A 15000-nucleotide genomic window follows, 5' to 3' on the forward strand; every position below is an offset into this window, starting at 1 on the left:
AAGCTATAGAGAACTAGTGAGACTTTTGTATGAAGCTGTACGACTTGAGTTTTTATATTTTTATATTGCACAATATCCTCTTAACGTGCTCAAGACGCTTGCAACAGCAACATTTAACATGTAGGACGAGACATGATCACTGTCAGGAAATATAAGAATACAATTTTTCCCTCGGGAAACAACCCTGTTAACGGCCTGGTATTCATTTTACACCTGGGTGTGTGAATGAATGTGAGTAAAGAGCAGTGGCGTGGCGTGCTTACAGTATAAGGTGGTGCCAGAATCAGAAGGAAATGACTAAAAAAAACACGCTGTATTTGTAAATACAAAAGAAAGAAAAAAATATGCAGAATATTCTTACTCAAATAAGTAAGAGGTGTATTTACTATCTCTCAGTATTATTTTTTCTAAATGCTGTAATCCATTTTAAAAGATTGATGCCGTGCCAGGCACCAAATCAACCAATATAGCCACGCTCCTGGTAAAGAGACCTTTTCAACGACTCAACTATGCGCCATGTCAGAGCGGGACTCGAACCCAGGTACCTTTTGATCTGAAGGCGAGTGTCATACCACTAGACCACACAGCCTCAAAGCCACAGACTATCGGGAAGCTACTATACATTTTTTTTCCTTCGTTTTGAATACAATACTCACTGGATTCTCTAGCACGCTGAATTCGAGCACGCTCTGCAATACGGTACCGGGGAGTTGGATGGCCGAATTTTATCTATAGATAGTATGCGCTTGGATAAGAAGCTCATAACATTGCCAGCCGGAAGTATAACAGACCAACACACAAAACTGTGTATCCATGAACGTTTATAGTCGGGATAATACAGTTCAGTGAGCATTACTCATAAACGCGGATGGCAAAAAACAATAACAAAGACCTGAGTGACGTCATCTGCATACTATCTATAGGGAATGAGATTAGCGGAAGAGTAGAGTCCCTTGATTGGACGTCACTCATAGTCTGATGGGTGACGTCCAATCAAGGGACGCTACTCTTCCGCTAATCTCATTCCCTATATAATTACGAATTACCGCCCCCGAGAACATCGGATTTCGATCCACTCAAACTCCAGCCCGCTTTATTGGCTTCTTCCGAGAGCGTACTAGAATACAGCAAGTACTGTCTGACTTACTTGACTCATTGCCTATCGCCTCCTAATCTCCGGATTGGGACGCTTTGGCAGCTTCTCTGATTTGTTGTATGAGTTCTTTTCACTGATTCGGTCTACTGCGATGGATCTCATGTGTTCTAAATCCTTTTCGTATCTCAGTTCTTGTGTGTCATCGAGGCGCTTGAGATCTTCATTTATCGTAGTGTATATGCTTGTGGGTCTGCCTTTGTGTTTGTTATGTCCTCTTGGTGTAAAGAATAACTCCATTGCCTTATTAGCTGGAATATACCTGTGTCTCCTTAAGATATGTCCAAATAGTCTCCATCTTGTTTCCAAAATTTGAATCGATTTCGGGGTTTCTTCGATTTTATGAACAGCAATTTATTACTTATTTTGGTTAATACAAAAATAAAAAGTACTGTATAGTAGTGGAATATACATTATCGATAGTAATGCTCAATCTGAGTCAGTCGGATTATATGGAGAAGAAATAAAAGGAAGATTCTGCATTCGGTCTCCTCTTTTCTTAAAAATGTGTGTATGTGTATATAAGTATAGACACACATATAAATATGTACATATATATATATATATATATATATATATATATATATATATATATACATATATATGTATATAGGTACATGTATGTATATATATATATATATATATATATATATATATATAGATGTGTGTGTATGTATATTTGTGTGTATATGCATGTATGTATGTTTGAGTCGTGTATACGAAATATGTATATATATATATATATATATATATATATATATATATATATATATATAAATATATATGTATGTAATATGTATGTATGTGTAGTGTGTATATGGTTGTGTGTGTGTGTATGTGTGTATGTGTGTGTGTGTGTGTGTGTGTGATTGGATGCATGTGAGCTTGTGTTCGTATGTCAGAATCTGCAGTATTTAATGTTTTTAATGATGGCATAAGCGCTCTATAAATGTACATTTATTATTATTATTATTATTATTATTATTATTATTATTATTATTATTATTATTATTATTATTATTATTATTATTATTGTTAAAAGAAAATAATTTAGCATATTGTCAAAAGAAATTAGGCTTTAAATTCAATTTTCACTTTCTCATCCCACCCAGACTTGTTATCAAGTAGAATTACACATTTCATTGCTTAGCTATTTTATAGGTGCACATAATAATATATGCAGATCTTATAACCGAAAGCAAGTATGGGGCTGATTTAACGTTGTTGTAATGGACCGTATTTGCGTTGGTTTGAGAGAATTTCCGTTACATCAATGAGAGCATAAAAAAGAAGAGGTCGGCTAAGCTCCATTATAAAATATAAGGATCATTTTAAGACAATGCATTATAAACGCGTGCTTAAACGCGGAAGTATAAAGCTCTCATAAATTTTCCCAAGATAATTTTAGATATCGAAAACGATTGTGTAATATCTAATACTGGTAATAAAATGAAATGTTTAATTGTGTATGTTGTCACTTGTCTTTAGGCTATTGTGTAACTGGATCGCGACAATAACTATTCTGTTATTGTGTAAGCTAGATACTTCTTTGTTATAGAGACATCAGATTCATCTGTGAGTAATAGTTAAATAGTAGTAGTAGTAGTAGTAGTAGTAGTAGTAGTAGTAGTAGTAGTAGTAGTAGTAGTAGTAGTAGTTGTTGTTGTTGTAGTTGTAGTAGTAGTAGTCGTGGTGTAAGTAGTAGTGGTGGTATTAGTATTACAGTAGTAGTAGTAGCAATAGTAGTGTTACATACAATTAAAAGTACTAGTGCATCCTACAGTAGTAGTAATACTAGTAGTAGTAGGAGTAGTAATAATAATTGTCACAGTAAAGGTTGTTCACAATTATCTTATTAAATTTTATTTTATTAAGAACTGAATTCATCTCACTCCAGTTATATTTCGGTAGGCTTAGATAAACTTTACCTTCTCATATTAGATCGTCTTTCCTTTTATAGCCTTCCCTCGAATTAATTTCTAATTAGTGAATACTTTTCGTTCTACATTCTGTCACGTAGCCACTTATTATAAAAGCTGATAGGTCTAACATTCGACACTCACTTTCTCTCCACAATCTATGCCGGACGGCCAGTCACTCTATTCCTATATATATATTGTAAGATTTTTATCTTTTGGGACTTTGTAGATATTATATCTACACCATTAAGACGCCGGAGCTTTTAACTTTGATTGTATAATCTTCAAGGATCAAACCCAAGCCCGCTGTACTACACTATAACCTCTTACCAATTGCCTGGAAGTGGAATTTTACGAGTCCAATCCTGTTATCAGAGGAATAGATCATCCAAGCCCATCAACTGCCTGGAAACGTAAACTTACGAACCTGAGATATTATCATAAGTTACGTAAAATATTCATATCTCTATTTGTAACTGCCACGATCACTGTATATCTCTTTTAATTAAATTTCATCATTATTTTTATTTCATTGTAAACAAATCGTTAATTGTTTTTTTATTTATAGTAACTAGTAAATTCTGGGGCCTCATTCTACATATATCTTTATGCATAGTCGAGTAGCTCTTTACTCACTTGAGACCATGACAATAATAATAATAATAATAATAATAATAATAATAATAATAATAATAATATCAGTAGTAGTAGTAGTAGTAGTAGTAGGAGTAGTAGTAGTAGTAGTAGTAGTAGTAGTAGTAGTAGTAGTAGTAGTAGTAGTAGTAGTAGTAGTAGAAGTAGAAGTAGCAGTAGTAATGTAGTAATACACTAATAGTAGTAGTCATAATAATAATAATAATAATAATAATAATAATAATAATAATAATAATAATAATAATAATAATAATAATAATAATAATAATAATGATAATAATAATAATAATAATAATAATAATAATAAAAATAATAATAATAATAGTAGTAGTAGTAGTAGTAGTAGTAGTAGTAGTAGTAGTAGTAGTAGTAGTAGTAGTAGTAGTAGTAGTAGTAGTAGCAGCAGTTGTAATCCGGTATCATTCTGTACTAATTAGATATTTCCAGATGTCCGAAAGAGAATTTATAGTTAAGATCAGAAATATGAAATATTATTATTTTGGTCTCTTAATCTTTATTGATTATTTTTGAAATATACTTTGCTCAGTATAATGTTTTTGACGATATATTTAATTTTCAGATCGATATCACCCAGGCATATGCCGTTTTGAGATGATGGGTCACGTTTCTGATTAACAGAAATTTTAGTCTGTTTTAAAAGTAGTCTTTGCGGCTCTGCACTGCGGCTGACGCCTGGGTTATTCCAATCTTCCTTCAGATAGTTCAAAAAGACACATTTTTTAAAAGGGCGAGGGGGGTTAGTGAATTTTATTCATTTGTTTGTGTTTTATTTATTTAAAATAGAAGCTTAACGAAATAAATTCAAAATGATTCGAGTAAATTTAAATATTATCTGTCAGTATATATATCTTTGCATTCCAAGGAGGTTACATTAAGTCGTCTTATTTGCCCAATTGTATTAACCTATGAATAAAACAAGTTAGTCTCAGAACGGAAAGGTACAGATAAAATATTAGTTTTTGACTAAAACGGAGCTCATTCGTTTTGTCGACGAATAATACATTTTTGTTTTATCTCAAAGCGTGGGGCATAAACATATGATTCTTGCACATTTGGGTTTTCAATCCGGATGGAGTTCTTAATCGTAGCGCAACGTTAGAGCAATTGCATTGGAAGGAGATTGAAATTCCCGATGCAAGAGAGCAAGAATGCTCTCAAATGATTTCAGCTTTACACGATTCATCTACAAGACTTTTTCTTTTTAAAGTTGTTTTCTTTCTCGTCGTCTGTCTGTTGTGCTTTGTGTGAAATTGACGCTCAACAGTTTATCTATCTCTGTGTCAATTAGATATCGTTGTGCCTTTTGAGAATAACAATAGTTTTCTCGTAAGTTATGTATTTTGCATTAATTAAGATGATATGATAACGAAGATCTATAACAAGGACTCTAATACATTTTACTTCATATAGATGTTCTTTCTTATTTTTCTTAATAAAATTTAGATCATGGAACTTTGGTGGAGAGATCAATGGCTATGGTTCATTACTGTAATACTGATATCATCATTTGTATTTAGTTGCAAGACTGCGGAATCTACCAAACGGCCGTCAGTTTCTGAACGAAACAATACCTCTGCAAAAAGTAGAGCATCAAAGTTCCATAAAGCATGGCATCATCTTGTGCCAAAAGATGCTCTGAAGTCAAGGTCGGTTCAAATCGGGTCAGATGATGGTTCTGACCACGGTATGGACAGTTTTCGACATCAAAATGCATCATCGAGTATTTTGATAGCGTTACAGGACACCACTGTAGATAGAAAGTATTCGTCTTGGAAAGAGTTTCGCCGCCTACCAGATTCCCAAGACAATTATATTGCGTCAAACGATTTACAACACAAATCAGATCGCCTGACCATGAAGTCACCTAATCTTAAGTCAGTCTACAAGGATGGTGTAAACCCAAAAACATTTCTACATCAATCATACAGGGAAAACAATGGAGTACAAAACATGATGATAGAATTCAATTTTGAAAATCCGATTAAAAAGATACTGGGATTGAGAAAGAACAACCGTAAATCAACATCTGAGTTTGCATCTGATAGCTTTAAAAATCTGCATCAATCCTTTAAAACACCACTTTTTAGTTTTAAGAACATCCAAGATGACGTTTTAAAATCAGGGGCTGTACAAAAGAAGATGGTAAATTATTTCATTTCACCCTGTGATTATGTTCAAGACAGAGAATATGCAGGAATCGCCGTGGTCTGTTCTAGCAGAAATATTCAAATATTCCAGAGCAAATGGATTGTCCCGGACACAACTACAATCAAATTAGACGACAACACTATTTTTGAGCTTACAGATGACTGTTTCCTAAAAGCTCGACAACTCAGATACCTAGATTTGAGTAAAAATAGATTTCGTTCCCTTAAACCTGAATGGTTTCGAGGCATTGAGGGGCTTCTGGTTTTGAAATTAGACAACAACATTATAAATCTGGATCGAAAGTCTTTTAAAAGTGAAGCGTTCCTGTATCTAACGTCTTTGGTCCAACTAGACATCGGGTTAAACAACAACTTTGACCGTGAGGGTGAATACCCCGACTTTCTGTTAAGAGGTCCAAAAAGTTTGAAAGCACTCACAATTGATACATTCGCCAAAGATCTTCATTTTGGATCAATTTTCGAAAACTCAACTTTTTTAACTTGTTTGACTATAACCGGGGGTGCACGTAGAATCCTAAATAATTCATTTGAATCCTTTGGTGTGATACCGCTAACAAATCTTCGCCTCCACCAGCTGGATATATTGACTGATACTGAGATGGATGCTTTTTCACCTCTGAAATTCTTAAATAGTTTAAGTGTGCATCATATAAAGCAGGAATTACACACAACATTGTTGAGTCTAAAACCTTTTGCAGGAAGGAATTTAACTATCCTTACCCTCGATAATGTTGGGCATACCTTTAAAGACGTTGCTTCTTTCGAAGGAAGCAAAGTTATTACCGAGTCCAGTGGTCGATATCTAAGTGAAATCTGCGTGGAGAACCTGATTTTAAAAAGTAGTGGCATACTATATATTTCTTACAATCTGTTTATGAGTCGGACATTTGCACAATGTTTAAAAACCATCGATCTCTCCGACAATCCGTTACAAGGAGAGTTGAACGCTTATTTTGTGATGCGCCGTCTTAATAAGCTGGTTTCATTTATAATTTCTCATAAGGATGTCAACTTGCCGCACATACCGAGCTGTAGAGACACAAAGTGTTCTACCGTTTCTACGGACAAGGTTGACATGTTTTTCAACTCTCATGTGTCATATATGAATGAACATGAGCTGCTTAAAATTCCTGAAGGCGTCAGTGATGTGTCACAGATAAAACAGAGAGCACCCGTTCGTTTGAAGGAAAGATCCAACAATGTGACAGAAAGACCAGAAAAGACTGGTGGCTGTAATATTAATATTGAGGCCTGTCAAAATAGCACGGTTAAAGCATTTAATTGTTCAGAACTACCAAAACCTTTCATGTTTAACAATGAATTGCGATCAAAATCTGACCAGTCTGTCTGCTTTGAATTGCCTCCAAATCTGAAAACTATTTATATGTCGAAAATATCAGGGAATATGATGCCTCTATCATATACACTGGCTTTTTCACCTAACACACTCAGAGAGTTTTACTTAGCTGACAATGGAATTTACGGTATGTCCGGGAGAATAATTGGTCTTGATAGCTTACAGAGTTTGGATATTTCCGGTAACGACGGTAGAATGATGCAAATATATTTTTTCGACCAATTTCCATCCCTAAAGGTTTTATTCTTGAAAAGAATGAACTTTAATTTCAATTTTCTCGCCCTTTCAAGCTCTCGTTTATTTTCGAAACTGAAAAGTCTTGAAATTATTGATATTTCTTATAACGGACTAAATTTATTTTCACGCGGCACATTCAAAACCACAAAGCTTAAAATTCTCATTTTGGCTAAAAACAGGTTTCGGTCAATTCCTGTATCTATCTTGGATTTACCCAATCTCTGTGTGCTGGACCTTTCATACAACTCAATCTTTACCTTGTCAATCGAAGAAATGGATGAGTTAGACGCCCATGCAACAAAAACTTCTGACTTTTCTCTTCGACTTAAGGGAAATATTCTGTCATGTAGTTGCTCTGACTTTAAATTCTTGAGATGGTTGCAGAGGACACCTGTTCAATTGGACATTGATGACAATTTCACTTGCATCAGTGAATTTGGGGAATTTTCTTACATCCATGATTTTCAAGACCTGGGCATATTTTGGAGGAAATGCCATGGAAAAACGGCTTTATTTATTAGTGTGATTATTTTTTCACTATTACTTCTTATATTTACTGTAGCAATTTTGTTTTTTCATTTCCAAACACGATTGAAAGGTTATATCCATCAGGTAATTCTAAGGCGTGTCAAACCAAAAATGCCTTCAGACTACCCAATAGGAGTGTGTATAGAATATTCGGACAAAGATGCCACATTTGCTTGTCTCCCCTTGAGAGAATTTGTTGAAATCGACCTCGGATTATCAACGTTCGTTCGACACAGGGATCTCCTGGCAAATCAGCATCGAGACGTGTCAATCACAAACACAATTGGTCGAAGTTGGCGGGTTCTTTTGGTGGTTACAGACTCTTATCTGTCCCTTGACCACTGGTCATTCTACGTCATGAAATTGGCATCCTCTTCCGTCGCAGTCACCAATCAAGGAAAGATCGTTGTGCTTGTGGAAGCCGGACTGGACAGGAAAATTCCGATTTGCCTTTTGAAAGCTGCCAAAGAACACAGCATCATTACCATGGAAACGAAACCGTATGAGTTGAGCATTAACATGCGATATCAACTAAAGAAGGCTCTGACATATGACGATGCTTTAGATAGTTAAATTTAACAAACTTTAGAGCAAGGATTTGGAGTGATGGGGGATACATTGCCGCAGGGATTGAAGACAATCTTGCAAATTAAAGGTAAATAACGTTTCGGGATTAAAGTTTTCATCTGCTAAAATAAAATATAAATGAAACTATTCTTGTCATCCATATAATGACAGCTTCAAATGCTGAATTCTAGTACATCAACTTCGGAAATTCGCTAAATATGGACTTGATTTTATAATAAATAGCGGAAGGAGGGGGAGGGGGGCAATGCAACTTGATGATGGTGATGATGATGACGATAATGATGATGATGATGATGATGATGATGATGATGATGATGATGATGATGATGGTGATGATGGTGATACTCTATCTTTGATTACCCCGCCATACTTGGGCATGGTATTTTGTCCAATATTCCCTTCACGCTTCCCCAATATCGACGTTTTTTTCCAGTTCTGAGTGGTAGAAGGGTTTTCTGGATTTGAGTCGTGATGTTCTGGGAGCTACATTTATGATGGTTTTTAATGGGGTAGTTAGGGTGAGGTATTTCAGTAATTCTTATTAAACTGTATTAACCAGACTATAAAAGTTCATGGTTACACATAGTTTTGTGTGTTGATCCGTTATATTTCCAGATGGCAATGTTGTGAGTTTCTTAGCCAAGCGCACACTATCTTTTGACGCTATGCGCTTGGCTAAGAAATTCACAACATTGCTATCCGGAGATATAACGGACCAACACACAAAAGTATATGTGTAATCTTGAACGTTTATAGTCTGGTTAATACAGTTTAGTGAGAATTATTCATAAACATGGATGGCAAAAAAAAAAAAAAAAAAGAAATAAAAAAATAACAAAGACCTGAGCCCGTTTTCATGAACGAGGACTATATTTATTAATTTACTTGTCTAGTAAATGACTAGCTAGTCTTAAGCCCAAGCGAAGTAAGTGCCTAAAAATAGGATTTCATGAACGCTTTCTTGTCTCGGACTAGCTAGTCTCTTGCCTAGAAGTGGGCGTTGTAAGGACGGTGACTAATTCGGTTATTTTGTGCAGGTAACATCATCTCTCAACTACATGAAGATGGGAAAGATACACACGCCTTCATACTTACAACGCAAACGATTTCAAAGAGGAAATTAGCGACACCCGTGATATTGACTGTCGACTGTTATAGACTGGAATGATGTCTATCGTCGACTGTCAATTCTATATTTAGGTCCATGGCAGTTTCATTGAGACAACGAACACTGAGATTGAACCTCAAAGAAATTGAACCAAATAAACCCCCAAAATTCGAAACAAATAATTACACAAAAGAGAAAGTGTGTTCTGATTTATTACATTATTTTCAGTCAATTGCAATGTCAACAGAATTTTTTTTTGTCTCCACAATACTTTCTAATATTTTTTGTGTGGTTGTTCTTTAACGCAAACCCTTCTATTTCGGAGTCTCTTCTTCACTCTGAACTTCGAGCAGATAGATTCAATTTATTTGGTTTTTACTCAAAAAATGTGTACTTTCGACGATCTGCACTTATCTTATAGTTTTTAAAAGCCTGTGTCAATGGGAACAGGACATTTTTTGCCTCTGTCATTCGAAACCGACGTATTTTCTTTACGAAGCGATGCGCACTCAATCTAAAATCTAAAAATAGCTTCTATTTTGTTGACGCTATGACGTCACCTAGTAACTAGACTAAGACTAAAACATGAAGGCATGCTCCGGCAAATGACTAAAACTTAGTCCGAAGGTGCCGTGATTTTAATACCGAACTTGCTTAGTCAGCTCACATGAAATCCGATTTTTTCAAGTCATTGACTAAAGTCAGAGATAGTCAGAGACTAAGCGCTAGTCCTCGTTCATGAAAACTGCCCCTGGGTGACGTCAACTTCGTTCTATCTATACGTAAACAGACATGCGCACGCACACACACACACACACACACACACACACATACTCACATGCATAAATACACACTCACATATATAAAACACTGATATACATATTTATCTGCATATCGATATTTACATATATTATTTGTCTGTAGTCGTACAAAATTTACGTCGACCAGCTCTTTGTTATTTCTTGTAATCAGCCATTTTTATGAGTAGTTCTCACTAAATTCTACCAATCAGACTATAGGCCTCATCGTTCAACGTTAACATGGGATGATCCTGCCTGACGCTAATAACTGAATACAAAGTAAATTTCAATCACTGAAAACAGTGAATGTTGCTTTTAAAAATACTGGAAACTTATATTTAATTATTCTATTTAGACGCTATTTTATCTTTAAAAACAATTCTCACAATACAATTCGGTAATATATTAAAGATATCAATGTAAAAAATTCCAATAAAAATTGGCAAAGAATATTCCAAGCCTTAAAAAGTACAATGGAACAACAAGCGGATAATATATGGTGACTATGTGCTGATAATATTTATACTTGAATTCTTGCAAGGATGTTTTCAATATAAGTGAATAATCAAATGAGTATGAAAATAGTTTATAAACTGGTAAAAGCGAAATGATGTTAAAATAAACGGATAATTCATTAAAAAATCGTGTTATTGCGATTGTGTAAATATTTCATTTGAGGAATAAATAAACATTAATAAATATTGATGATGATGATGATGATGATAACGATGATGGTCATCATCATCATCATTATCATCATCATGATCATAATAATAATCTCTTTGTTCTTCCTAAGCCGGGAATTTGTCTTCATGGTCTATTCCAAGGCAGTTTCCCTATAGAGTAACCCTCAACTTGTCAACAACAAATTTTAAAACTAATGTTTCCAATATCACCTGACGAGGTGGGTTTCAAAACTTGCCAAGTCACATTTTCAACACGTTTAGAGAAAAACTGCTTTTATTTTCGTCATTGTATTTAGTGATTAACCCCCCTTCTTACCACCCATAGGAAAATCGTCACATTTGTTACGATGCAGCCAATATTTTCGTCATTCTAATTTCTTTTGTACATCATAATATTTGAACAAAAATGTTTGCTATAGTTTAAGTAACACAGTTTAACACTGTGTTGAAGAGCTCGTTTAGCAGAAAAAAATATGTATAGCAAGAACTAACATATTTTCTGTTTGAGTGAAATACCTCTATTTTTGTATAGGTTGGAAGTGAAATTTTGGGGAAAATCCGGAAAATGGCCGGTAAGGAGAGAGTTAAAGAGAAAAACTCAGAAACGTTTATTTGCCTCATAGTACAATGCCCTGAATGTTTTTGTATCTTCAACATTTCTCTGCTTATTTTAAGGTGTCCAAAAGATAACTTGAAACTGGTAACTTGTTTTCTTTTATGGATGTAACTTGGCAGATTTGATTAATCTCCTCCTTAGTATGAGTGAAAAAGGGTTTTGAGCCCGAAACGTTCCGTGTCTTTGTATTTTGTTCTTTTTTTTTTTTTTTTAAAAGCTGTTCTCATCATTATTGTTTATGATTTTTACAGTCGAACAGCTTCTAGCAGCTTAATATAACTTTGTACTTTTGTATTTCATTTGGTTTATTTTTCTGTTTGTAATTTGAATTATTCCTGTGTTTTTGATATATTTTCCGTTGCATTATTTATATATATATTTGTCTTCGCCTGACTGCAACAAAAATATTTCTATGCATGCCATATGATGATCAATCATACAATTGATGTAAATAAATAATTTTAATTTAAAAAGTGACATATCTTGAGCTTTTATTTAGAGCAATATCCACTAAACATACGCAAAGCGCTTTACAAAGGGTGCCTTACCAACAATATGTAGAACGAAACATGACGCCTGTTAGGAGATATTACATTTTTTCCCCGACAGAGGCAACGAGGTTAACGGCCAGGTACTCATTTTACATCTGAGTACGCTGAGAGAATGTGAGTAAAGAGCCTTTTCCAAAGTACTCAACTATGCACCGAACAAGACTCTAATTCTGATCGCGCCAAACATAATATTTCACGGTGTAGAATTTATATATATATGTATGTATGTATATATATATATATAAAATATAAATTGTATCACTCACTTATATGTGGCCAAAACCTATGTTTCTGTGGCTTTCGTCCACGTCTTCAGTTGGCATAATGTCCGCAGAAAAAATGTATTCCCTTTGAGATTGATGTTTACACTCTTGTTTCCTTACTTCCGTTGTGTTGTTGGTTTAGTATATATATATATATATATATATATATATATATATATATATATATATATAATATATATATATATATATATATATATATATATACAGCGGCGTAGGGCCTTAAAGGCTATTAAGGCTAAGCCACAGGTCGTCATTGTCTTGATAATGTGTAAGAACTTAACAATAAAAAGTCTAATTTTTCATTTTCTGTTTCACAAACAATGAAATTCATTGTTGGCCTGGTGTTAAAAACCCCTTACAGAGCCTCAAAACTTGAACCAATCACACCGCTTTGAATTTACTACAGCTCGAGTCGTACTCGTGCCACTGACCAATCAGTACAGCGTGTGGCTTTAAAGGCTGAGAAGGTTTCCAGCCACATTCCCACGGTACAACTAAGCGATACATTTCACGCTTGTCGTGTGCTATGACTGTGGCATGAGGAGGCATCTTGACTTTGAACTGAGTCATTGTGGCTTTCTTACTCGCAGCCACATACAACGACCTAATTAATGGCAATCGTGTTGTACCTGTTACCCATCCCTCTTCAAGGCCGTGTCAAGCATGTGATATTGAATTCCCCTTGTCCTTTTATAACTTGAGTGTGAGACTGTATGTGTGTTTATTGATACTCCGAGTGTTTATATGATGTGTGCAGTGTCTGTTTATTTTTTTAATGTAATTAATTGCTATTAAGTGTGATGAATCACGTTGATTATTTGTTGACTATCAGTACCAGTTCTTTGAATAGGGAAATTAAACTTTTGATTAAAAGTCTCGGTCCCCATCAGCCAGAAGATTTTGTGCTCACTATTAAAGACGGGAAGCAGAATCGGTCATTTAATAAAGATTGGTATAGTCGTTTTCCTTGGCTTAGGGTGAGCGTAGAAAAGAAGAGTTTGTTTTGTTTTAATTGTATTTTGTTTGGCGATAACAGCAATGCAGAATTGTCTTGGACAAGAAGTGGATTTACCTGTTTGAAAAATGTAACACAGAGAGCATTGAACCATCAGAAGTCTAACTTACATTTAAATAGCACCACTAGATTGAAAACCTTTGGTACTGTTCACATAGGTGCACAGATTGACAGTGGCTATCGCTTATCCTTAGCCAGGCATAATGAACAAGTTACAAAGAACAGACAAATTTTAGGTAAAATAATTGAGTGCATCAAATTTTGTGGAATTCATGAGCTACCGTTAAGAGGCCATGATGAAAGACAATCTTCCTCAAATAGAGGTGTGTTTCTAGACCTTGTTGACTTGTTAGCGACTTTAGATGAACAGTTATCAAGTCATTTGCAGACAACGACCGTCTGTGGATACACATCAGCGCAAATACAGAATGAAATTTTAGATTGTATTTATGAGGTGTATATTGACGATATTAAGAAAATTATTGGAAATACTAATTTTGTTTCTGTTGAAGCTGATGAGACGACTGATGTCTCATGCCGCTCACAGTTTGTTATCATCCTTCGTTTTATTCAAGATGGAGACCCTGTTGAACGGTTTTTAAAATTTGTTGACGTCCAGGACAGGACGGCAATCGGTTTGTCAACTGCTCTAAAAGAGGAGCTTCTGCCATTTGACATTAAAAACAAGCTGATTGCACAAACCTATGATGGGGCCTCTGTCATGAGCGGTTCTTCAGGCGGTGTGCAGACATTGATGAGAATTGACTACCCACGGGCCCATTTTGTGCATTGTTATGCGCATCAGACTAATCTTATTCTAAAGAAAGTGAGTAGTGTAGTATCAGAAGCGAGAGTGTTCTTTTCCAATCTCTCTGGATTTTCTACTTTCTTTAACTCATCGCCAAAGCGAGCCGATGAACTTAGAAATGTCACAGACCGTTCGCTTCCTCGCACCTGTGAAACAAGGTGGAATTTTCAGTCCCGGGTGCTGAAATCTGTTTCTGACAATAGAAGTGCAATTCTAGAATGTTTGCAGACAATCATTAACTCTGACATTTGGGATGACACCACTGTTCGTGAAGCAGTCGGCCTCTCATCTCTGCTTCAAGATGATTTTTTCTTATACTTTTTAGGGTTTTTCAATAAGGTGTTTTATCACACCGATATTTTGTTTAAGCAATTCCAGTCAAGAATTACTACTGGCATCGAAGTGAACGACACGCTATCTGCTTTCTGTAATTCAATAAAACGCATTAGAAGCGAGCTTGTAGAAGAACGTTTGTGCTCTGGAAGAAAGCGACGAATAGTTGACGTG

At 35.1% G+C, this 15000-nt stretch overlaps 2 protein-coding genes across 2 annotated transcripts in view; both read left to right on the forward strand.

Moving 5' to 3' along the window:
* Nucleotides 1-2626: 2626 nt before the first annotated feature.
* Nucleotides 2627-8749, forward strand: LOC144979998 (uncharacterized). Its single transcript, XM_078927431.1, has 2 exons — nt 2627-2728; nt 5191-8749. Exon 2 carries the CDS (start codon nt 5194-5196, stop codon nt 8608-8610), a length of 3417 nt encoding a protein of 1138 aa, XP_078783557.1. The 5' UTR covers nt 2627-2728; nt 5191-5193; the 3' UTR covers nt 8611-8749.
* A 4721-nt stretch (nt 8750-13470) lies between these two features.
* Nucleotides 13471-15000, forward strand: part of LOC144979176 (zinc finger MYM-type protein 1-like) — a 2085-nt gene continuing 555 nt past the window's right edge. Inside the window, exons 1-2 of the mRNA XM_078925786.1 lie at nt 13471-13647; nt 13963-15000. The exon at nt 13963-15000 is cut by the window's right edge and continues 555 nt beyond it. Of these exons, the coding sequence (XP_078781912.1) occupies nt 13471-13647; nt 13963-15000 (1215 nt within the window). The remainder of the gene's footprint in view (nt 13648-13962) is intronic.

This window comes from Berghia stephanieae, chromosome 9 (assembly GCF_034508935.2).
Source record: "Berghia stephanieae isolate SIO BIC M18660-M18661 chromosome 9, UCSD_Bste_1.3, whole genome shotgun sequence".
In the NCBI taxonomy this organism is placed as follows: Eukaryota; Metazoa; Mollusca; class Gastropoda; order Nudibranchia; family Aeolidiidae; genus Berghia; species Berghia stephanieae.